The 25,521-nt window shown below is 43.1% G+C and overlaps 1 protein-coding gene and 1 pseudogene across 2 annotated transcripts in view; both read left to right on the top strand.

Annotated features, from left to right (window-relative positions):
- The first annotated feature begins 1,660 nt into the window (after positions 1-1,660).
- LOC139183210 (acylphosphatase-1 pseudogene) lies at positions 1,661-14,449 on the top strand (annotated as a pseudogene).
- A 2,033-nt stretch (positions 14,450-16,482) lies between these two features.
- Positions 16,483-25,521, top strand: part of SLC2A3 (solute carrier family 2 member 3) — an 86,193-nt gene continuing 77,154 nt past the window's right edge. The window contains exons 1-2 of one of the 2 annotated variants that reach the window (XM_070790189.1): positions 16,483-16,874; positions 18,814-18,891. In XM_070790189.1, coding sequence (XP_070646290.1) covers positions 18,871-18,891 — 21 coding nt within the window. In that variant the 5' untranslated portion in view covers positions 16,483-16,874; positions 18,814-18,870. Of the gene's footprint in view, positions 16,875-18,354; positions 18,374-18,813; positions 18,892-25,521 lie in introns of those variants that run through there. The other variant, XM_070790190.1, reaches the window with a different exon arrangement.

Below are 25,521 nucleotides of genomic sequence, written 5' to 3'. Positions count from 1 at the left end.
ATATGGACATTTCAGGGGATCCTGATTTGAACAGAGGAACTGGGAAAGACACCAATTTCTCAATCAAAATTTCAATCCTGACTTTGATGATATAAAAGAATTATTGCTATATTTTAGATATGTTAAAGAATTATGCTATTATTTTTTAAAGATCTTTATCTTTTTAAGATTCATACTAAAGAATTTAGTCATGGAATGCCTGAAATTTGCTTCAAAATAATCAAGTGATAAAGGAAAGAGGTATAGATAATAAGAAACTAGCCAAATGTTGCTTATGACAACATGGGCTTTTTTTCAAGCCTCTGTTTTTAATACTATTCTACTTCTGCATGTGTTTGAAATTTTACAAGATAGTTTTTTAATACTGTTTAAAAAGCTATCGAACGACTGTCAATATTTGCGTGTACTTAGTATTAGTAGCTCAGTCGTGTCCAACTCTTTGCGACCCCATGGACTGCAGCCCGCCAGGCTCCTCTGTCAATGGGATTCTTCGGGCAAGAACACTAGAGTAGGTTGCCATGACCTCCTCCAGGGGATCTTCCCAACCCAGGCCTCCCGCATTGCAGGGGGATTCTTTTACCGACTGAGCCACTAGGGAAGCCCTTGTAAATATTTACTGTATGCTTTATATTTGTAATGTTATCTGATGTTTGTTTACACCTTTCAGATCACAATGTGTTTTTATTTACACGAAGTATTTTAGTACTCACACTGAACGTATATGGTAGCTATTATTATTCCCATTTTACAAATGATAAAACTGAATTAGAGGCAAGACTGGCAGGAGGCCCAATATACCACCTCCGCTCTTCCAGTTTCCAGAGGACCCTCCGTAAGAGTAGTAGGCGGTAACCCACAGCCACTAAGCAACCGGCTCTTGCTTCCTTTAGGGACTACCGTCAGATCTAGTGGGGAGACAAAAAGCAAACACACAAATGATTCACTTAGAAATATTTATCAGACAAAATTGGAGCCCACATTTGCACATCTACCCGCTACTTTAAAAGGAACTCTCAGGGAGAAAAGAATAGAACACAGAAGATGAGATTACTCGTAAAAGTTCTCTCCATGGTTTGGTTTTCTTTTACGTAACTTTATTGTTGTAAGTTTAATTCGTTTGTATTCTCTACCTAACCTATTTATTCTTTCTGAAAATAAAATCAGGCGTAAGGTGAGGGGACCAGAGATGAGAAACTGCATGGGAAGCGAAGTTGGGAGGCAGGAGAACGTCACATCCCAGTCGCTTGGAGGCCCAGGCACCTCACAGCTCGGCGCCACCTTAAGAAGCGTTAGCATCTCCGCCGGCCCTGCTGGCCTTCGGCTCCTCCCACTCCCGTGTCAGCTCCGACCCGGGAACGTGGGGTTGGGAGGAGAGACGCACTGAATGGAAAGATTGGCGCGGGAGTCTGCGGGGTCTCTCCTTCCCCCTGCTCTGCGGCGCGGGGAGGAGCAAGGACAGCTCGGCCCTTTGGGGTTTGGTCCTTTTCCTGAAGACTCGGGATGGGAACGTGTTCTACTGAGATGGGGGCTGGGGGGAGATATATGGGGTGGGAGGCTCATCTTGGGGTGCGGCTGAGGGGGGACAGAACTGGGGCGTCTGAGACATACAGTAGGCAAAATTGGCCGCAAATTCTAAGTTTAAGAGGTCCGTACGCGTCTCCGTCAAACCATTTCCAAAAGTGGGGGCAAGTTTTCCATTCTCCGCCCAATTCCCCGTCTTCATTTTAATTGATTGGGTTTAAGGTAGGCCGGGCCCAAGGTTGCTTGCTGGTTGGCTGCACAAGTAATCTATCAGGATGACGCAGGCGCGGGGCGGCTGTTTAGGAAGGAAGTGGTTTATTTTGGTACCTCCCATCCCAACTACTGATTGGTTGAGATTCGTAGTGATGTAAAACAAGGCGTAAGAATGTCCACTAAAGGGAAAGGCCAATTGGCCACTCTCTGAGGGACGCTGTCTAGGCTGGGACTGGGAAGAGTTAGACTGAGTCGGCTGTTGTGGTGAAGGACCAAATGGATTGAAACCCGGAAATGAGTTTAGTAGGGAGCTGAAGGGAAAGGGACATCTGCGAAACCTTCCTTGCCCTCAAACAAGGTCATTTCCTGCGTGGGATCGATAGTTTCCTGTTTACTCAGCGAAGTCAGCGGGTACCGTGGTTTTCTGGAATACACGTAATAGTTAAATTCGTATGAGCCTCTGGTCCCAGACTTCCCATTTACTTGTATTACCCAAAAGGATGAATGAGACGGAGGAAAGGAAAAACGTGGAGTTTAACCATGCCTTTAGGGAAGGATGGGGAAACCGAGGTTCTTGTACAGAAAGCTAAGGACTGACTGGATGACAGGATCCAAGCAGGTGGGTTCCTAAAGAAACCATTCACAAAATAATTGGAGAGGCTGGGTGGAGGTGAAGGAAACTATAAAAGTTTGTATGAAGGAAGGACATTGATCAAATTACAGAAACCTACTTGGATCAGTACAGTCGCTCAGTTATGTCCGACTCGTTGCGTCCCCATGGACTACAGCACGCCAGGCTTTCCTGGCTATCACCAACCCCCGGAGCCTGCTCAAACTCCCATCCATCGAGTTGGTGATGCCACCCAACCATCTCATCCTCTGTCCCCTTCTAGGATATGGAATGTATTTTATGCATCGTTGCATATCCGGTGCCTAGCAGTATCTCATACACAGCAGGTTGTGAACCCAAAGAAAATAAGACGTTTAAAAAGTATGTGGCACACATTCTAAATATTGCAGACATTGAAATATGTTTTTAAAGGTATCTATGCCAATCAGTCCAGAATATTCATTGCAAGGACTAATGCTGAAGCTGAAACTCCAATACATTGACCACCTGATGAGAAGAACTGACTCATTGAAAAAGACCCTAATTCTGGGAAAGATTGAAGGCAGGAGGAGAAGGGAATGACAGAGGATGAGATGGTTGGATGGCATCACAGACTCGATGAACATGAGTTTGAGCAAGCTCTGGGAATTGGTGATGGACAGGGAAGCCTAGTGTGGTGCAGTCCATGGGATTGCAAAGAATCAAACACAACTGAGTGACTGAACTGAAGTGACGGCAGTTTTATGATCCTGGAAAAATGTTTCACGTTTACCACCTGGATTGTTCCAGCCATAAATTGAAAGATAAGTCTGCTCCCTGAATCTACCTGGGAGAAGCTACCTACCTGTGAAAAGCTACCAGTGAAAATGCTGCCATTTTCTCCTTAACACCCTGAGGCATTTAAAATTTGGAAGCAGATTTCCCCTTAAGGTAACTTCTTAAAAATATTGAAAAGATAGATGGCATTAGTGAAAAGATATCTCTACATCCAGTGAATGAAAAATAAGGTGTTTAACCTACAATCAGCAATTCCAGGGTAGGAAGAACTATTTGAATTGAGAGATGTCATCTATACTGTAAATTATGCAATTCCTTTGCTTCCCAGCATTAATAGACCTTTTTTATTTTTTTCCCTAGTCCAGACTTTTTCTTAGAGCTAAATTTCAGCAATGCTTTAACATTGTCTAAATATTGTGCTTTGGAAATTGAGGGACCAGTGTGAGGACTTCCATTAGTATTATAACTATCCCCACTGCAGAGCCTGCAAGGGCTCTGGGTCAAGATTCAGTAACAGGTATGTTCTGTTTGTCCAAGGCGATCCCATCTTTTTATGATTGTCCAGGATATCCTAGGCCAGATAGTTTACAAGGGAGTCTATCATATTGGCCTTTCAGTATCACTATGGCCATAGTTTAAAGATAGGAGAAGGAACAAGAGGCAGCTGTATTTGCAATAATAAGAGTACCATGGGAAAACTATAGGCTATTCACAAATCTGGCATAATAAGGTATTGTTATGTGTTGCTTATAGCAAAGTGGCAGTAGGGGTGGGACAAGGGAGGAAGGAGATTTTAAAAATTTTTTGGAGAATTGTTTGTCTAAGCTTTCTGGGCACAGAGATTGCGCACGTGGGAGAACCGTTGGCACAGTGGTTGCAGAGGCAGTCCTGGCTGCATGAGAGGACGATGAGGAGGGGTGAGCATCAGCATGGCAGAAGAGGACACGCTGGTGTCAGTGGATTAGGAAACACTGGGGAAGGCGCAAGGAGTGTTCTTCTGCAAATATACTCAGGCAGAGGGTAAAAAGCTGGGATTGAGAGGCCAGGTCCAGAACACTGACCAAGGCAGAGGGCGAGGGCGATTGAAAGGTCCCATCCCCAAAGTGCGTCGTTTGCAAGAATGGCTTGAGACAAGAGGAAATCCCAAAACAAACGTTCACCAACAGAGCAAACTTCTACAGTGAGAAAGTCATCTCAAAGTTGGATTACTCAGATTCCCAACTTGTAATATAATGGCCAGAATTTAAATTTTCCAAGATAAACTCAGTGGTTTTGTTTTTTATTGTTAACAGAGATGGAAGTACTCTATGTTCAATATTAGAATTTATCAGTAAGTTACTTTAGTATCAGATATTTGATTATGACTGTATATTATAGGTATGATGGAATGATTACACTGTAAACAATTCTAATCAATGAAAACACATTACAACTTTCAAAAAAAAGAATTGTGTTTATGAGAGAAAAGCATTTTTTCCTAAAAATGTTAAAAGAATATGGAAACATATAATATTAGTTTTAGGTTAATAATTCATACATGTAGAGTACTGTCACTTTCCTGACGATGATGATGCCCAATGAGTCAAACTAGAAATTGTGTCTCAGGGGACCTAGAATCCAAGGAATAAACTGCTATTGTTCCTCATCACAGACCCAAACCCTCCAGTGGGTAAAGATAAGCCACTGGCATCTTGATTAGTGAGAACCTGAGACACGGAGTCAGATAGCCTCTCGGGTATCAGGGAAAACCTCAACCTCCAGGAGACTAGCTGCTCCCACCTCCCACCCACCTTGTGAAATATTGTGATAATGAGTTACTTTCTTTTTTTTTAATTAATTAATTTATTTATGTTTGACTGTGCTGGCTCTTCATTTTTACCAGAGCTTTTCTCAAGTTGCAGTGAGCAGGGTCTACTCTCTAATTGTGGTGTGGAGGCTTCTCGTTTTGATGGCTTCTTTTGTTTCCAAGCCTGGGCTCTAGGACACTTGGACTTCAGTAGTTGCAACACGTGGGCTCAGTCGTTGGGGCACACCGGCTTAGTTGCTCCTCCACATGTGAGGTCTTCCTGACTCAGGGACTGAACCCATGTCTCCTGCATTGGCAGGTGATTCTTTACCACAGAGCCACCAGGGAAGCCCATCATGGGTTTCTTTTTATCTGGAGGCTCAAGAAACAGCTCCAGGGCCTCAAAAGACCAAGGATGAAGACACCAGGTTATACTGCATTTGGTATTATAGAAAGAAGAGGGAAAGGGAAGGCAGAGGATGAGGAGCGGCAAGTAGGGGAAGTATAGAAGAAACAGTGGACTTACTGCTCAGTCAGGTATTGTATATGTCAGGGTTATTTGCAGTAAACAGAAACCACTTTTATTTTAAACAGAAAATACCTTAATACAGGGACATGCATGCTTACAAAATCGTTTGAAGAACTGAAGGAGCAGAGTCTCTGCTGTTTCCCAGAAATGGCTCCTAGAATGGGATTAGTAAACACACTCACGGGAGGGGAGCTTCAGAAAGCTGAGCAATCAGGCTTCCTGAGTGGCTCAGTGGTAAAGAATCTGCCTGCCAATGCAGGAGACATGGGTTCAATCCCTGATCCAGGAGGATCCTGCATGCCCCAGCGCAACTAAGCCTGTGGACCACAACTACTGAGGCTGTACTCTAGAACCTGGGAGCTGCAACTACTGAGCCCACCTGCAGCAATTACTGAAGCCCACTCACTCTGGAGCCCGTGCTTGACAACAAGAGAAGCCGCAACTAGGGAGTAGCCCCCGCTCACTGCAACTAGAGAAAAGCCTATGCAGCAGCAAAGACCCAGCACAGCCTTTTTAAAAAAAAAAAATAAGAAAGGTGAGGAATCACAACTTATTGCTGGGACTTTCCTGGTGGTCCGGTGGCTAAGACTCTGCACTCATTTCAGGGGGCCCAGGTCCAACCCCTGGTCAGAAAACTAGATCCCACATGCCACATCAAAGACCTAGCACAGGCAAATAACTAAATGAAAGTGAAAGTGTTAGTCACTCAGTCCTGTCTGACTCTTTGTATAAATAAATATTTTTAAAAAACAAAGCTTTATTGCTGAAACTGTTGAATTCAAGAACACAGTGCTCTGGCTGTGATCCAGAGGGCAATGTTGCTAACACTGCCTCAAAGCCTTCAGTGGCCAAGAGCTAGTGCTTGGATGCGGAACACTGCTGCCAAAAGCCCAGCACCTCACAATCATGCTGGCCAGCAGCAAGCGCCAAAGCAGCCAGGAGGTGGCTCCTACCTCACTTCTACTTTTCAAGTCTCTTGGGTTTGCAGACTACAGATAGATCATAATTTAGAAACAGAATCCTAGTGGCAAAAAAATCTGTGATGTATAGTTGTGGGTTTTCTAGCCTCTGCAGTACAGGAAGGTGTATGAAAAGGAGACAGAATATGGGTCAGTCATATCCATCACAAATGTATATGTATCTACATGTAAAATCTGAGCCAGAAGAAGCATGAGAATGAAGCAGAAGTTTAAGATTTTTTCATTTTACAAACCAATAAGGGGATGCAGAGGACTTTTGTTGCAGAAAGACATTACCAACTGCGATCTACTATGACCATCATTTCATAAGAGAAGTAATACTTTTTTACACCAAAAAAGTGGGAAGGTTACATTCGCAGAATTTAAGAACTGGATAAACTTAACTTCAAGAAAAACAGTAGGTTGTCTTTCTCAGTGAACACCTTGTCCGGGTGTGGCAGTCTATGAAAGCACTGAAGTAGTGTAAGGTTGGGCTTATAAGATGGCTCAGTGGTAAAGAATCTGCCTGCTAATGCAGGTGACACAGACTGCATCTATGAAATGAAAAGACACTTGGTCCTTGGAAGAAAAGCTATGACAGACCTAGATATTGACAGGCAGAGACATCACTTTGCCAACAAGGGTCCATCTAGTCAAAGCTATGGTTTTTTCCAGTAGTCATGTATGGATGTGAGAGATGGACTATAAAGAAGACTGAGCACTGAAGAACTGATGCTTTTGAACTGTGGTGCTGGAGAAGACTAAAGAGTCCCTTGGACAGCAAGGAGATCAAACTAGTCAATCCTAAAAACTCAACCCTGAATATTCACTGGAAGAATTGATACTGAAGCTGAAGCTCCAATACTTGGGCCAGCTGATGGAAAGAGCCGATTCATTGGAAAAGACCCTGATGCTGGGAAAGACTGAAGACAAGCGGAGAAGCGGGCAACAGAGGATGAGACAGTTGGATGGTATCACTGACTCAATGGACATGAGTTTGAGCAAACTCTGGAAGATAGTGAAGGACAGGGAAGACTGCTCTGCTACGGTTCATGGAGTCACAGAGTCAGACACAATTTAGTGACTACACAGCAACAGGTGTAAAATCACTGCCCCTTGCCAGGAAAAAAAAACAAAGCCTCTTCTTACCTAGTCCTGCTTAAGACATGCTGAATGAACCTTACTGCTGGGCCTTCATTTCTTGCTAACTAAAATTAATATTATATATAAATACTAACATTTAAGAAAGGAGGGGAAAGAAAGGTATGGAAGAAACAGTTTCTAAAAAGAACATATACAGTAGCACCTCTTATTGGCAGTTTCACTTGCTGAGATTTCACTTACCCATGGTCAATCACTCCCTGAAAATATATTAAATGGAAAATTCCAGAAGTAATCAGTCCACAAGTTTTAAATTGCACACCATTCTAAGTAACATCATGAAATCTCAAGCCATCCCACCCGGACAGAAAACATCCCATTGTTCAGTGTATATATGAATCCATGCTGAATTCTCTGCCCACCCATTAGTCTCTTAGCAGCTGCTGTTTTTTCAGCTATATTGTCACAGTAGTTGGAGAAGGCCCTGGCACCCCAGTCCAGTACTCTTGCCTGGAAACTCCCATGGACAGAGGAGCCTGGTGGGCTAGAGTCCATGGGGTCGCTAGGAGTCGGACACGACTGAGCGACTTCACTTTCACTTTTCACTTTCATGCTTTGGAGAAGGAAATGGCAACCTACTCCAGTGTTCTTGCCTGGAGAATCCCAGGGACAGCGGAGCCTAGTGGGCTGCCATCTATGGGGTTGAATAGAGTCGGACACGACTGAAGTAACTTAGCAGCAGCAGTAGCAGTCACAGTAGTACATTCACATAACTTTTATTATGGTATATTGTCACAACTGTTCTATTTTATTAATAGTTACTATTGTTAATTTCTTACTGTGTCTAATTTATCATAGGTGTATATGTATCATATGTAATTTATATGTAATTACATATATGTATCATATGTGTAATTTATAAATTAAATTGTATCATAGGTGTATATTTATGTATAGGAAATATAGGGTTCGGTACAATCTGTGGTTTCAGGAATCCACTGAGGGTCTTGGAAAGTATCCCCTATGAATAAGAGGGAACTGCTGTAATAAGAAAATGCCAATTTAAAAATAAGATATATTAGATTCAGTTCAGTTCAGTTCAATCGCTCAGTTGTGTCTGACTCTTTGTGACCCCATTAATCGCAGCACACCAGGCCCCCCTGTCCATCACAAACTCCCAGAGTTCACTGAGACTCACGTCCATCGAGTCAGTGATGCCAGCCAGCCATCTCATCCTCTGTCGTCCCCTTCTCCTCCTGCCCCCAATCCCTCCCAGCATCAGAGTCTTTTCCAATGAGTCAACTCTTCCCATGAGGTGGCCAAAGTACTGGAGTTTCAGCTTTAGCATCATTCCTTCCAAAGAAATCCCAGGGCTGATCTCCTTTAGGATGGACTGGTTGGATCTCCTTGCAGTCCAAGGGACTCTCAAGAGTCTTCTCCAACACCACAGTTCAAAAGCATCAATTCTTCGGCGCTCAGTCTTCTTCACAGTCCAACTCTCACATCCATACATGACCACTGGAAAAACCATAGCCTTGACTAGATGAACCTCTGTTGGCAAAATAATGTCTCTGCTTTTTAATATGCTATCTAGGTTGGTCATAACTTTCCTTCCAAGGAGTAAGCGTCTTTTAATCTCATGGCTGCAGTCACGATCTACAGTGATTTTGGAGCCCAAAAAAATAAAGTCTGACACAGTTTCCACTCTTTCCCCATCTATTTCCCAAGAAGTGATGGGACCAGATGCCATGATCTTCGTTTTCTGAATGTTGAGTTTTAAGCCAACTTTTTCACTCTCTTTCACTTTTATCAAGAGGCTTTTTAGTTCTTCTTTACTTTCTGCCATAAAGGTGATGTCATCTGCATATCTGAAATTATTGATATTTCTCCCGGCAATCTTGATTCCAGCTTGTGCTTCTTCCAGCCCAGCGTTTCTCATGATGTACTCTGCATATAAGTTAGATAAGCAGGGTGACAATATACAGCCTTGACGTACTCCTTTTCCTATTTGGAACCAGTCTGTTGTTCCATGTCCAGTTCTAACTGTTGCTTCCTGACCTGCATACAGATTTCTCAAGAGGCAGGTCAGGTGGTCTGGAATTCCCATCTCTTTCAGAATTTTCCACAGTTTATTGTGATCCACACAGTCAAAGGGTTTGGCATAGTCAGTAAAGCAGAAATAGATGTTTTTCTGGAACTCTCTTGCTTTTTCCACGATCCAGAGGATGTTGGCAATTTCGTCTCAGTGAAGCTCTTAGTTCCCTTAATGGTTCTGAAGGTGTATTATTTCACTTTTTATCTGGACTCCTAATAAACTTCTACCTGAACTTCAACTTGTAGACTCTATAACTGGTCCCATTCAGCAATTCAGATTTAATAAGGAAAAACAGATTTTTTCATGTCACTCTGTTTGAAAACGTTCTGTGGATACCAATTATCAGTAAGCTATAATACATGCTATTCAGCTTGACTTTCAAGATTGTCTTCAACCTGATCCTAACCCATATTGCCCACAATTTCTGCCCCCAAAATGACTAGCATCACCTAAAGTAGGTGCCTTTACTTACGTTACCATTTTCCCTCATTTCAACAGATATCCATTGAGCTTATTAATTATCTCCTATGTGCTAGACTTTGTGTTAGAAACATTGACAAATTCAACAATGAAACAGGCTCAGCCCCTGCTAGAATGACCACCCATCCAGGTTGCCCAAGACAGTCTTGGGTTTAGTGCTAAAAGCCCCCTGTCCTGAAAAACCCCTGAGTCCTAGGAAAGCTGAGACAGTTGATCATGCTGGTCCCTATCTACAGGAAATTATGAGGTCCTTCAGATCCTTTCTGGGGCTTCCTAGATGGCTCAGTGGTAAAGAATCTGCCTGCAGTGCAGGAGGTGCAAGAGACACAAGTTCGATCCCTGCCTGGGTCAGAAATATCCCCTGGAGAAGGAAATGGCAACACATTCCAGTATTCTTGTCTGGTAAATCCCATGGACCGAGGAGCCTGGCCATGGGGTTGCAAAGTGCTGCACAACTGAGCACACACGAAGATCCCTTCTAACTTAGAAACTGAGTAGATGCACATTCCTTTTTTTTCCATTTATTTTTTAAAGTTTATTTTCAATTGGAGGATAACTCCTTTACAATACTGTACTGGTTTCTGCCACACAACAACGTGAATCAGTTGTAAGTATGCATATATCCCCTTCCTCTTGAACCTCACCCCCACACCCCACACCATCCTAACCCTCTAGGATATCACAGAGCACCAGTTGCGCTACCTGTGTTATACTTCCCATTCAGTTCAGTTCAGTCGCTTAGTCGTGTCTGACTCTGCGACACTATGCACTGTAGCACGCCAGGCTTCCCAGCCCATCACAAACTCCTGGAGCTTGCTCAAACTCATGTCCTTCAAGTCAGTGATGCCATCCAACCATCTCATCCTCTGTCATTCCCTTCTCCTCTGGCCTTCAATCTTTCCCAGCATCAGGGTCTTTTCAAATGAGTCAGCTCTTCCCACCAGGTGGCCAAAGTATTGAAGCTTCAGCATTAGTTCTTCCAATGAATATTCAGGACTGATTTCCTTTAAAATTGACTGCTTTGATTTCCTTGCAGTCCAAGGGACTCTCAAAAGTCTTCTCCAACACCACAGTTCAAAAGCATCAATTCTTCGGTGCTCAGCTTTCTTTATGGTCCAACTTTCACATCCATACATGACTACTGGAAAAACCGTAGCTTTCACTAGACGGACCTTTGTTGGCAAAGTAATGTCTCTGCTTTTTAATATGCTGTCTAGGTCGGTCATAGCTTTTCTTCCAAGGAGCAAGCATCTTTTAATTTCATGGCTGCAGTCACCATCTGCAGTGATTTTGGAGCCCAAGAAAATAAAGTCTGTCACTGTTTCCATTGTTTCCCATCTATTTGCCATAAAGTGATGGGACCAGATACCGTGATCTTAGTTTTTTGAATGTTGAGCTTTAAGCCAACTTTTTCACTCTCCTCTTTAACTTTCATCAAGAGGCTCTTTAGTTCCTTTTTGCTTTCTGCCATAAGAGTGGTGTCATCTGCATATCTGAGGTTATTGATATTTCCTCCCAGCAATCTTGATTCCAGCTTGTGCTTCATCCAATCCAGTATTTTGCATGATGTACTCTGTATATAAGTTAAATAAGCAGGGTGACAATATACAACCTTGACATATTCCTTTCCCAGTTTGGAACCAGTCCATTGTCCCATGTCAGGTTCTAACTGTTGCTTCTTGACCTGCACACAGACTTCTCAGAAGACAGGAATGATGCTCCGGTATCCCCATCTCTTTAAGAATTTTCCACACTTTGTTGTGATCCACACAGTCAAAGTCTTTGGCATAGTCAATAAAGCAAAAGTAGATGTATTTCTGGAACTCTCTTGTTTTTTTGATGATCCAACGGATGTTGGCAATTTGATCTCTGGTTCCTCTGCCTTTTCTAAACCCAGCTTGAACATCTGGAAGTTCACGGTGCACATACTGTTGAAGCCTGGCTTGGAGAATTTTGAGCATTACTTTGCTAGCATGTGAGATGACTGCAATTGTGTGGTAGTCTCAACATTCTTTGGCATTGCCTTTCTTTGGGATTGGAATGAAAACTGACCGTTTCCAGTCCTGTGGTCACTGCTGAGTTTTCCAAATTTTCTGGCATATTGAGTGCAGCACTTTCACAGCATCATCTTTCAGGATTTGAAATAGCTCAACTGGAATTCCATCACCTCCACTAGTTTTGTTCATAGTGATGCTTCCTAAGGCCCACTTGACTTCACATTCCAGGATGTCTGGCTCTAGGTGAGTGATCACACCATCGTGGTTATCCGGGTCATTAAGATCTTTTTTGTGTAATTCTTCTGTTATTCTTGCCACCTCTTCTTAACACCTTCTGCTTCTGTTAGGTCCATACCATTTCTGTCCTTTATTGTGTCCATCTTTGCATGAAATAATCCCTTGTTATAATTAATTTTCTTGAAGAGATCTCTAGTCTTTCCCATTCTTTGTTTTCCTCTATTTCTGTGCATTGGTCACTGAGGAAGGCTTTCTTATCTCTCCTTGCTATTCTTTGGAACTCTACATCAGATGGGTGTAGCTTTCCTTTTCTCCTTTGCCTTTAGCTTCTGTCTTTTCTCAGCTATTTGTAAGGCCTCCTCAGACAATCATTTTGCCTTTTTGCATTTCTTTTTCTTAGGAATGGTCTTGATCACTGCCTTCTGTACAATGTCACTAACATTTATCCATGGTTCTTCAGGCACTCCATCTATCACATCTAATCCCTTGAATTTATTTGTCACATCCACTGTATAATCGTAAGGGATTTGATTTAGGTCATACCTGAATGGTCTAGTGGTTTTCCCTACTTTCTTCAATTTAAGTCTGAATTTGGCAATAAGGAGTTCATGATCTGAGCCACAGTCAGCTCCCAGTCTTGTTTTTGCGGACTGTATAGAGCGTCTCCATCTTTGGCTGCAAAGAATATAATCTGATTTCGGTATTGACCATCTGGTGATGTCCATGTGTAGAGTTGTCTCTTGTGTTGTTGGAAGAAAGTGTTTACTATGACCAGTGCGTTCTCTTGGTAAAACTCTGTTAGCCTTTTCCATGCTTCATTTTGTACTCCAAGGCCAAACTTGCCTGTTACTCTAGGTATCACTTGACTTCCTACTTTTGCATTCCAGTCCCCTGTGAATAAGAAGGACTTTTTTTTTTTTTTTATGTTCCAGACGGTCTTGTAGGTCTTCATAGAACCATTCAACTTCTGTTTCTTTGGCATTAGTGGTTGGGGCATAGACTCGGATTACTGTGATATTGAATGGTTTGCCTTGGAAACGAACAGAGATCATTCTGTCATTTTTTATATTGCACCTAAGGACTGCATTTCGGACTCTTATTTTGACTACGAGGGCTACTCCAGTTCTTCTAAGGGATTCTTGCCCACAGTAGTAGATATAATGATGATGTGAATTAAATTCACCCATTCTGGTCCATTTTAATTCACTGATTCCTAAAATGTTGGTGTTCAGTCTTGCCATCTCCTGTTGAGCACTTCCAATTTACGGAGATTCATGGACCTAACATACCAGGTTCCTATGCAATATTGCTCTTTACAGCATTGGACTTACTTCCATCACCAGTCACATCCACAACTGGATGTTGTGCTTTGGCTCCATCTCTTTATTCTTTCTGAAATTATTTCTCCAGTCTTCTCCAGTAGCATATTGGGCACCTACCAACCCAGGGAGTTCATCTTTCGGTGTCATATCTTTTTGCCTTTTCATACTGTTCATGGGGTTCTCAAGGCAAGAATACTGAAGTGGTTTGCCATTCCCTTCTCCAGTGGACCATGTCTGTCATAGCTTTTCTTCCAATACTTCCCATTAGCTATCTCTATTACATATGATAATGTATTTCAATGCTACTCTCTCAATTTGTCCCTCCCTTTCCTTCCCCTACTGTGTCCAAAGTCTGTTCTCTGTCTGCATTTCTATTCCTGCCCTGCAAATAGGTTCTTGGATGCATATTCTCTCCCCAAACTTTCTTCCAAGGTAATTATTTGGGACTTCCCTAACCGTATAATGTCAAAGACTGCTCCCAAGCAATGACGTTTTATTTGTACTACCTCGTAGACTGAACTCCTGGGAGCCAGAGATATCTTTCCAGGACTCGACAGTCCTCCTAGTGCCGTGTGCAATAAGGCAATAGTGACAGTAAAAATAAAATGAAGGTAGGTTGAATTGAGTAGAAGAGAACTTGGACAAATAATAGTTCAGACTTTTTTGTTTCTTAATTGAAAAAAATTTTAAAGTGAGACACATATGGAAAAATGCTCAGTTGGATATTTGTTTCTACAAAGCTAATGGCACCCAGACAAAATCACTGGAGACATCCCAGAAGTCCTGGTGTCCCTTCCTAGTTACAGCCTCTCAAAGTATAACCACATATTTAAGTCTATGACACCATAGATTAGTTTTGCCTGTTTTTGAAGCTTTATATAAATGGAATTATTCAACATGTCCTCTTTTGGACCTGGTTTCTGTGGTGCCCTGTACCAAGGTGACAGGTATAAAGCCTTGTACCAAGGCCACAGATGTGGAGCCCAGTACCAAGGTCTTCTCTGGAACAGAGTGTGTCCCGCAGCAACCGTTGCCATGAGCCCCCCATCTAAACCAGCCTGCTCCCTGACCCCATGTTAGGTAAAAATACTCACCCTATAGCACCCGAACCAGTCACCCAATGCCACTCTTCCAGCAGGAATTTTCTTTTTGAAGCTATAAAAATTGCCTACTAGCCCACAGAAAGCTTCAGCTCTCACTTGAGCTGGCCCACTGTTCTAACAGCATCTCCTGTTCTAATAAACTCTATTCTCCTCTCATACCGCCTCATGGCTGGAAATTGTTTTCAAGCCCACGCATGGAGCATGACAGTTTTCCTTCACTCAACTTTGTGAGGTCCATCCATATACTGTAGTACATTCACTCTCATTTCTGCATAATATTCCATTGTGTTAATATACCACAATGTCATTATCCACTCTCCTGTTACAGGACCCCTGGATTATTTCCAGTCTGGCATTGTCACAAATACTGCTGAGATTAATATTCTAATACCTATTTTTTGATGAATATGTGTATGCATTTCTGTTGAGTATATATCTAGGGATAGAATCATGGGTCATAAGGTAGGCATGTGTTCTTTTTTTCTATGTTTGGCTGTGCTGAGTCTTTGTTGGTACAGCGAGGGCCTTCTCTAGATTTGGCTCACCGGCCGAGATGCTCCGAGGAGTGCAGGATCTTTCCAGACCAGGAATGAAATCTGTGTCTCCTGCATTGCAAGGTGGATTCCCAGGGAAGCCCATGTTTTCTATGTCTGTGAGTCTATTTCTGTTTCATAAATGTTTACTTCTATCATTGTTTTCCCTAGATTCCACATATAAATGATATTGTATCTTTCTGGGTCTGATTTACTTCACTTAATATGATAATCCCCAGGTGTATCCATGTTGCTGCAATGACTTTAATTCATTGTTTTTTTTACAGCTGAGTAATATTCCACTATGGGTTTCCCTGTGGCTCAGTGGTAAAGAACCCCTTTGCCAATGCAGGAGATGCAGGTTCGATCCCTGGGTCAGGAAGATCCCCTGGAAAAGGAGATGGCAACTCACTCCAGTATTCTTGCCTGAGAAATCCCATGGACAGAAGAGCCTGGAGAGCTATAGTCCATGAGGTCAAAGAAGAGTCAGGCACAACTTAGCCCAACCATCATCGCCAACACCAACACCACCTCTCTCTCCTTTTCCTCCTCCTTCATTTAACCATCCTGGTGTGTGTGCAGTGGAATTTCCTGTGGTTTTAATAAATTGAAGGTCCCCGATGACCAATTCACTTGCACACTTTTCACGAGTTTATTGCTCACTGGGAATATTCCCTTTTGAGAAATGTGGTGTAGACCTTTTAAAAAACTTGTGTCACTATTGACTCAACCCTTGCTCAAGGCCATGCTGTTAGGAGTTTCCAAACAATTCCAAATTGGGTAGGCGGGAGAAGGAAAAACAATCTCTCCACTGGGGCAGCATGCACGAGGCAATGGAGGATGACCTTTATTATTCCTAATCCCAAATTTTAAAGAGTCCATTCCGGGAGGCGGAGAGAAAGACAGCTGGGGGCTCTTCATCAGAAAAGAGCTACCGGTCCGAAAGAACTATTAGAAATTGCCCTCGATCTTCCCAGCCCATCTCTGGCCCTTCCCGCAGTTAACTGGGGACACCACCTCCCGGGCGCAGAGGCGTTGTGGGGGAAAACGTATCTCTTAAAACAGAAATGGTAGCATTCTCTTAACGGCGGCGCTGAGGATGGTGGGGCCCAGCGCCGTTTCCCCGTAAAGGCTTCCCTGCGCTCTCGGCGAAGACGCCAGGGGCGCCGGGTGGGAGCCGGGTGGGCGGCGGCGGCCCAGCGAGTCAGTTTGGCTTGAAGGTGAGGTCAGGCTGGTGCCGCGGTTGAGGGAACCCGCGAGCGCTACCCCTGCCCACGCCGCGGGTGGGTGCCTGCGTCTCGCTGACAAACGAGTCCCGTTTTCCTCCCGCATCAACGGATCGTTCAGAACAGAATCCTGGACATCTCGTGGCGGCGCGGGGCTCCTAACGGCTGCGCAGCCAGGCGGACGGAAGCGCGGTGGCGGCATCGCTGTCACCCCCGGGCGCCGCGGCCTGGGACCCGCGGAGCGGTGTGGCTGGGCCCGGAGATGGGCGGTTGAGCGGCGCCTCTGGGCCCAACCGCAGCTGCCCGGTCCGCGCGGTGGCAGCGCTGCGCTGTCCTAGTGGCGGACAGGCGAGAGGACTAGCCTCCGAGCTGGGCTCCGGTGAAGGTGGGTTCAGTTCAGTTCAGTCGCTCAGTCGTGTCCGACTCTTTGCGACCCCATGAATCGCAGCACGCCAGGCCTCCCTGTCCATCACCAACTCCCGGAGTTTACCCAAACTCATGTCCATCGAGTCGGTGATGCCATCCAGCCATCTCATCCTCTGTCGTCCCCTTCTCCTCCTGCCCCCAATCCCTCCCAGCATCAGGGTCTTTTCCAATGAGTCAACTCTTCGCATGAGGTGGCCAAAATATTGGAGTTTCAGCTTCAGCATCAGTCCTTCCAATGAACACCCAGGACTGATCTCCTTTAGGATGGACTAGTTGGATCTCCTTGCAGTCCAAGGGACTCTCAAGAGTCTTCTCCAACACTACAGTTCAAAAGCATCAATTCTTCGGCTCTCAGCTTTCTTCACAGTCCAACTCTCATATCCATATTTGACCACTGGAAAAACCATAGCCTTGACTAGATGGACCTTTGTTGGCAAAGTAACGTCTCTGCTTTTTAATATGCTATCTAGGTTGGTCATAACTTTCCTTCCAAGGAGTAAGTGTCCTTTAATTTCATGGCTGCAATCACCATCTGCGGTTATTTGAGAGCCCAAAACAGGTGGGTGGGGACTCGCAATTGGGCGGTACTAAGCGAGAAGGGGTCCTGGGGCTCTGGAGAACCGAGCAAGTAGCCTGAGCGTACTAGAGAGAATACTGATTCTTTCTTTCCTGAGCGCCTCCCCTAACCCCAATCCTGCTCCAAGTGCTGGAGACCCCGCGTGAACGAGGTGGGCAATGGCCCTGCCCTCCTGGAGCTTATATTCTAGGGAAGGGATAGACAAGAAAATGCGTGGATGTGTAATAAAATACCAGACAGTGATAAATCTCAGGAAGAAAACAGTAAGAAATGAGAAAGGGGACGAAGTGGGTCTGAGGAACTGTCTTTTGACCAGACACCTGAAGAAAGTGATAGAGTCATAGGAAAAAGCCATCCAGGCGAAGGGAACTGTGCTGACCTTGAAAGATAGCTACCAGGAGTTTAAGTGCCTTGCAAATGATAACTTTGTCGGTTTTTGCAAGATGAAAATTGGAAGTTCCTTAGGAAATTATGGTTCACTTATTCAGTGCAAGTACAAAGAAAAAGTATGTTTATTTGAGTTTGAAGTGTTGTAGAGGTTTTGTGTGTGTGTTTTCCCCCAAATGAGGATGATCTGGAAGAGGAGAACTAGCAGAGGAAGAGAGAGATTGGGAGGTGGGGAGGAAGGCAGCAGAGAGAAGGGAAAAGGAAAGTGTAATAAGGAAGCTGTGGCACAGTCAAAGGAATGGCCTGTCCTTTGTCCCCTTCCTCCTAACAAACTCAGGAAACAGTGCTAGTGCTTCACCATACATCCAGCTGAGCCCCAGAACTATGCCCTCAAGTCAGGAGCGCTGGTGGAGGAGGACACAGACTTGATAACTGGTTAAGGCGAATCCTGATTTCTGACTGCACTGAAGCTCACTGAGGCAGTGTAGGCTCAGGTGAGGCTTTGAAGAGGTGGCTTATTCAAAATGTTTTATAATCTTATATGGCAGCATACGCCACATTAAATCACAGAATTTTATAACAGCGAATTCCCTTCATCCCTTCTCTTTTCGCTGATGGCGAGACTGTGCTAGTTGGTGCCAGAGCCATGACTCAAAATACAGAGGTCCCATTTTCACCATCTTCAGCTCTTTCCCCCTTCTCTCCCTTTACTTGATAAAGTTTTTCCCACTGGCTACTAAACAAGTGGAAACAGCTTTGTGGAGGACCCCAGAATTGAGTTAATCTAAGACATTAGAATTATATGAGGTCTTAGCTTCTTCCACAAGTATTTTTTATTGGTGTGCCAGTGGGTTGGGGAGCTAAGTTACAGCCTCACCCTTAAGGAGCTTAAGTAGATAAAGCGAATAAATAACTCACCAATTACAATTTACAGGAAGCAGTACCTTGAAGAAGAATTGGAGGGCGAGTCAGTTCTTAGTATAACAGAGAGATGGAGAGCAGCAAACAGGATGTGAGTATTAAGAATTTATGTCAGATTAGTATCAGCTTGTTTTGTCATGAATATGTTAATAATCTGAGTACCTATCATCTCCTTAAATGTTTGTTGTCTTATTAATGTGGACTCACGTAAGTGGTGATGGGAGAGACTACTGGAGCCAATAGACTTGGTACCTTCCCATATTCTTTTTATTCACAATTAGTATCTGCATGATAAACTATCCATGTTCAGCACTGTAATTGCAAACAGGCCTCAGTAAAATTCTACACAACTGGATGAGAGGGAATTTCATTGAAAATTGCCATGACTTTTGAGGGGTGAAGAATCATATACCATGAGCAGATAGACAGAAGACTTCTTACAGAGCAGACTCTAGAGTGTAACTGAGTCATATTACTTACAAAGCCTTGTGATGAAGATTCACAAAAAGACAGTAAAGAATTTATGACTCTTTGGACTGGGATGGGGGCAGGGTAGGCCTTATCTGGTAGCTAAACTATGACCTATTGCCTAAAGTCAAGGGTTGACCCCTTGTGATTATCTAGAAAGGTTTTAAAAAGCTTTGCTCTCACGGAATTTACTGGGATCTTGAATGGCAGTCTTCTCAGACCAGATTCTTTTCCAGTCTTTTTAATGGCCAGACCAAGGAAAGCAGAGCTGGGGGGAAAGAACAGGAGGAGTAATTGCTCTTCCTTAGCACATTTTCAAAAAAAAAAAAAAGTGCATCTTTTGGAAAATCTAAAAACTCAACACATTTTTAAGGATGGTACGTTTACATGATAGTCATTAAGGCTATTTTGGAAAGACTGGTCGGAAACACTGTGAGAACGAGGTGTGAGACAGAAAGCAAAGAGCCATTCTTTCTTAAAAATGTGTTCATTCCTCTGCCAATGGTGAGCAAAGCCCCTGTGCCTTCTGCCCACCCCAGCTCCCCACTAAGCCCCACTGCTGCATGTGTATTTAATCTAATAATTAGATATGACTATTTAAGATTGGGAGCTACTGTTTTTGCCATTTCAAAACTCAAGAGTAGTTTATCTCTGTTATTTGTGGGCTTCCTAATTATGCCAACCTTACCATTATTAAGATATATCATTGTTGTGGTTATTTTATTTAAAAAGAAGTACATGCTTGTGAAACATCTCAAATAATAGAGAAATTAAAGGACAAAGCCCCCTGTATTTTAGTGGGAATTAATGGTAAAGGCAAAGGTTTAAGATGGTTGTTGCTGTTGTTACTGGCATTAAAAACAGTGATTTGATGTCAGCTCCACCCCAACAGCAACAACAACAACAACAACAACAAAAGTAACTGTAGTTTTGACAAGGCCATTTTGACATAGCCAGATGCAAATAGCTATGAAAGTTGGTCCCATTTCATACTTATTAGCCAGACACTGTAATTTACTCTTTGGATGACATCAATCTTTGCTGACAATTAAATTAATACTATAGTCTAAGCACTTATCAAAGAATCTCGCTGCAAAGGGAAAAGCTCAGTTTTTCCGCATACCAAGCAATGTTCTGTGGCTGCAACTGGATGTCCTACAGTGTAACTCAATTCTGACACTGTCCTCCCTGCTCCCCTGTATGCATACACATACACACACACACATACTTCAGATGCTAGTTGCAAGATTACCTGTGCTTCTGACCAACCAGCTGTAGATTGGGAGGGCTTCCTTGGGTTCAATTAATTTGCTGAAATGGATCACAGAACTCAAAGAAACACTTATGTTTACCAGTTGATTAAATGAGATAAAGGACACGGATGAACAGCCAGAGAAAGAAATATATGGGGCAAGTTCTAGCAGTCGCAAGCGTAGGCACTTTCGTCCCCAGGAAGTTGAGGTGTGTCTCCCTCCCCTTGTATGTGTTTACCAACCTGAAAGCTCTCTAAAGCCCCTACCACTGGGGTTTTATGGAGGCTTCCCCACACAGGCACCGTCAATCAGTAACTCCTGTTTCTAGCCCCTCTCCCCTCTCTGGAGGATGAGGGGTGAACTGATAATCCCAAGCTTCTAATCAGGGTTTGGTCTTGCTGGGGACTGGCCCTATCCAGGGGCCCACCCTGAGCCACTTCACTAGAACAAAAGATGCTCCTAGTGCTCTTGTCACTGAGGAATTTACAAGGCTTTTAGGAGCCTGGGACCTGGTCAAAGACAATGATTAAACAGATGTTCCCAGTGTTCTTATCGCTTAGGAAATTACAAAGATTTTAGAAGTTCTGTGCCAGGAACCAAGGACAGAGACCAATATTCATATTCTGTTATCTCACATTGGCATATAGAAGATGTTAAGTACTTGAGAATTTATTATTATTTACATGCATTGATTTGTGAGGCAGATGTTACTCTGAAAACCAGGTTTAAGATCGTGAGATAAATTTTTCAGGTCACACAACTTAGCTTCACTAAGAGAGTGTCCTGTGACCAATATCTTTACATGAAAACTCTCTTTCTTCTGTTCTACATTATTCCGCTATAGACAGATCTACATTATTCCCCTGTAAACAGGTCTCCATGGGGATTCTCTGGGCAAGAATACTGGAATGAGTTGCCATACCCTCCTCCAGGGGATCTTCCCAACCCAGGGATCGAACCCAGGTCTCCTGCATTGCAGGCAGATTCTTTACCATCTGAGCCACCAGGAAAGCTATAGACAGATCAAGAGATTCAGAATTCAAGAGCCAAAAAGAGAAATCAAGTATAGAGTGAAAAAGGTAACTTTGTGTTAGGAAGATCCCCTGGAGAAAGGATGAGGTACCCACTCCAGTATTCTTGGGCTTCCCTGGTGGCTCCGACTGTAAAGGATCCACCTGCAATGTGGGAAACCTGGGTTTGATCCCTGGGTTGGGAAGATCCCCTGGAGAAGGGAACGGCTACCCACTCCAGTATTCTTGCCTGGAGAACTCCACGGACAGAGGAGCCTGCAGGCTACAGTCCATGAAGTTGCAAAGAGTCGGACACGACTGAGGACTTTCACTTCACTTCGAATTATCATCCACTCGTTGAATTTCAGTTCAGGCTCAAAAGGAGATCAGGAAGGAGTACAGGGTTAAAAAACAAATGTAAAGACTTATGTAGTGCTTCAGTTCCATATTATCAGGGAAAGCTATGGAGGCAGAAGGACACATGGACATGATTATACAGTTCACAAGGGGAATAAGACCTATTGTTCTTTTAAGTATCGTTCCTCTAACAAAATAGTAATAGAGCAAAAAGTAGAATTATTTTTCCTGGAGAGATGTAATTTCCACATTGTTCTCTGTGACTCATTTGTTTATTTAAATCTTTAAGTGATATTATATGACAGGCACTATTGGAGCCTGAGACTGCCCCTCATGGATCTTATTCTTGTGCAGGAAGTGATAAATCCTATGAAGAAAAAGTAAGGGAGTAGATGGTGGAAATCGGTGAAAGACCACTAATGGGTATGGAGTTTCTTTATGGGGGTGATGAAAGTATTCCACAATTAATTGTGGTGGTGGTTGCAAACCCTGTGAATATGCTAGAAACCACTAAATTATATGCTTTAAATAGTGAATTGCATAGTATGTGAGTTATATCTCAATAAAGCTGTTATTTAAAAAAAAAAAAACCCCAACAGTTAAAAAAAAGGTCAAAAGACATGCAGCAGATGTTTCAGTGAAGAAGACATACAAATGATGAGTAAGCACGTGGAAAAGATACTCAGCAGCATTAGCTAGGGCAGTGCAAATTAAAACCACGGTAAGAAATAACCACATGCCTTTCAGGATGACTAAAGTGAAAAATAATAACAGCATTTTCTGGTGCACATGCAGAAAAGCTGGCTCCTTCACACATTACTGGTGAAAGCGTAAAAGGGTGCAATGACTCTGGTATGGAATATGACAGTTTCTTCTGAAACTTAACGTGCTCTTAGCATATCAATTGCTCTCTTGGGCACTTATCCCAAAGAAATAAAAACATAATCATAAAAATCCTGTACTTGAGGGTTTACAGCAGCTTTATCTGTCATAGCCAAAAACTAGAAACAACCTGATTGTCCTTTAACAGATGAATGATTAAGCAATAAGCTATAGTACATTCATATCATGTAATACTACTCAGCAATAAAAAGGAACAAACTAGTGATATATATAGCAACTTGGATGGATCCCAGGGAATTATGCCAAGTGAAAAGAAGCAACCTCAAAATGTTATATGTTATATGATCTTGTTATGATCTTAATGTCTGTGTTCCCTCAAAATTTATATGCTGAGGACTTCCCTGGTATGGTGGATGAGAATCCATCTGCCAGTGCAAGGGGCATGGGTTTGATCCCTGGTCCAAAAAGATGTGTTCCTTCATATGTGGAGGAAGAACTAAAGCCCGTGTGCCACAGCTACTAGAGCCTGCACACCCTCGAGCCTATGCTCTGCAACAAGAGATGCCACCATTTTGAGAAGCCCTCACACCACAAATAGAGAGTAGCCCCCACTAGTGAAACAATGAAGACCCATCACAGCCATCAGTCAGTCAATAAACGGGCTTCCCTGGTGGCTCAGCGGTGCAGATCCACCTGCCAGTGCAGGAGATGCCAGTTCGATCCCTGGATCAGAAAGATCCCCTGAAGAGGAAATGGCAGCCCACTCCAGTATTTCTGCCTGGGAAATCCCATGGACAGAGGAGCCTGGCGGGCTACAGTCCATGGGGTTGAAAAGAGTCGGACGTGACTTTGTGCCTAAACACAGACACACACACAAATAAATCAATAAAAATTATTTTTAAAAAATATCATAGATTAAAAGAAGTCAGAGAACTAGCTCAGTCTCCCTCTGTTTTGAAAGGACATGGTGAGAAGATGCCTGTCTAGAAACTAGGAAAAGGACTGTAACTAGAACCAACGATACTAGTACCCAGAGCCTGGACTTCCAGCCTTTGGAACTGTAGGCAATAAATGATTGTTGTTTAAGTCACACCATCTATACTACTCTGTTATGGCAACCCAAGCTAAAAGAGGTCCCATTTACATTTTTAAATTACAAAATTATAGAGATGGAGGACAGATTAATGTTTGCCACTGATTGGGATTGTAGAAGAGATACTGGCTATAAAAAGAAGCAAAATATCCACTTCCTCCTCGCCTTCTCCTTCTTCAGGGGTATCCTTCTTATAGAACTATTTTGTATCTTGACTGCGATGGTGGTCATAACAATTTACACAAGTGATAAAGTGACATAAAACTAAACACACACACACATACATGAGCGTATGTAAAACTGGTAAAATCTGAATAAAGTGAGTAGATTTATCAGTTCCCTGGCTGTGATATTGTGAGTATGATGCAAGATGTTGCTGTGAAAGGGAAACTGGGTAAGGAGCATATGGGGTTTCCGTGTTATTTCTTATAACTACATGGGGATCTACAATTATCTGAAAAGCTTAAGGAAACGAAACTAACAACAACAAAAATGGGGTAGGCAGCATCTGGCCTGCTGCCTTCAAAGAACAGCGGGCCGGAGGGTGATGTATCAGAGAGAAGAGGGGCAGGAAGTGAGGTTAGGGAGGCAGCTCTCACCTTTTTTTCTAAATCTGATGAAACACCGCTGAAGGGTTTTGACCAGGGAGAAATAAGAGCAGGCTTATGTTAGCCCTCCATGTGGAAACACCCAAGTCTGCAGCCTAAAGACCAGGTCCCAAATTGGAGACTGAGATTTGATGTAAATGCTATTTAAAGCCATGGCCCTGGAGGAGAAAACCCAAGGAGTGAGAGTGTGTAGGAAAGAGTTTTAAGGAGTCAACCTTGGGAACATTCCAGTATTTAGAAATACTGAGAAAAGGCAGTAAGATAAATGAGAAACCAGAACAGATTGGTGTATGAAAAGCCAAGGGAAGAAACTTATTCCAAGAAGAACAGAGTGATAATTTTTTTTTTTTTTTTAAAGGACCTCTGGTGTTCTAGTGGTTAAGACTCCACTTTCCAATGCAAGGCACAAGGGTTCAATCCCTGGTTGGGACACTAAGGTTCCACATGCCTCAGGATGCAGTCAAAATTTTTTTTAAAAGAGAGTGATGAGTGTTGTCATGTTTTTGAGCGGTCAAGTCAGGATAGAGAATTAAGCCTTGGATTTGATAAGACAGAGTTTGCTGATGACCTTGACAGGAGTAGTTCAAACAGCAGGAGGGACAAAAACATGGCGAATGGGCTTCCCTGGTGACTCAGATGGTAAAGAATCTGCCTGCAATGCAGGAAACCTGGGTGGGGAAGATCCCCTGTAGGAGGGCATGGCAATCCTCTCCAGTATTCTTGCCTGGAGAATCCCATGGACAGAGGAATTGGTGGGCTGCAGTCTATGGAGTCGCAAAGAGTTGGACACAGCTAAGCAACTAACACTTTGACTTCACTCACATAATAGTATTTTAAAAGTCATCACTAACATAATATTACATAAAAGTCACTTTTAATAGAAAATGGTTTAAGGAATCGGTGGAATTTACTTTAAAGGGAGCACAGATGCAGGGCGCTTGTCTTGAGAAGGAACTTAAGGTCCAGAAAATAATTATTTCTTTCACTACTATGAAGGAATGTATGATAAGAATTTTATATGGTCAATTTATATTGAGAATTAACCAGCTGGAGTCGGGTTCAGATGATCCTAATTTTGTTAGCACCCTC

Source organism: Bos indicus, chromosome 5, assembly GCF_029378745.1.
Source record: "Bos indicus isolate NIAB-ARS_2022 breed Sahiwal x Tharparkar chromosome 5, NIAB-ARS_B.indTharparkar_mat_pri_1.0, whole genome shotgun sequence".
In the NCBI taxonomy this organism is placed as follows: domain Eukaryota; kingdom Metazoa; phylum Chordata; class Mammalia; order Artiodactyla; family Bovidae; genus Bos; species Bos indicus.
This window is presented reverse-complemented; position numbering and strand designations above follow the sequence as displayed.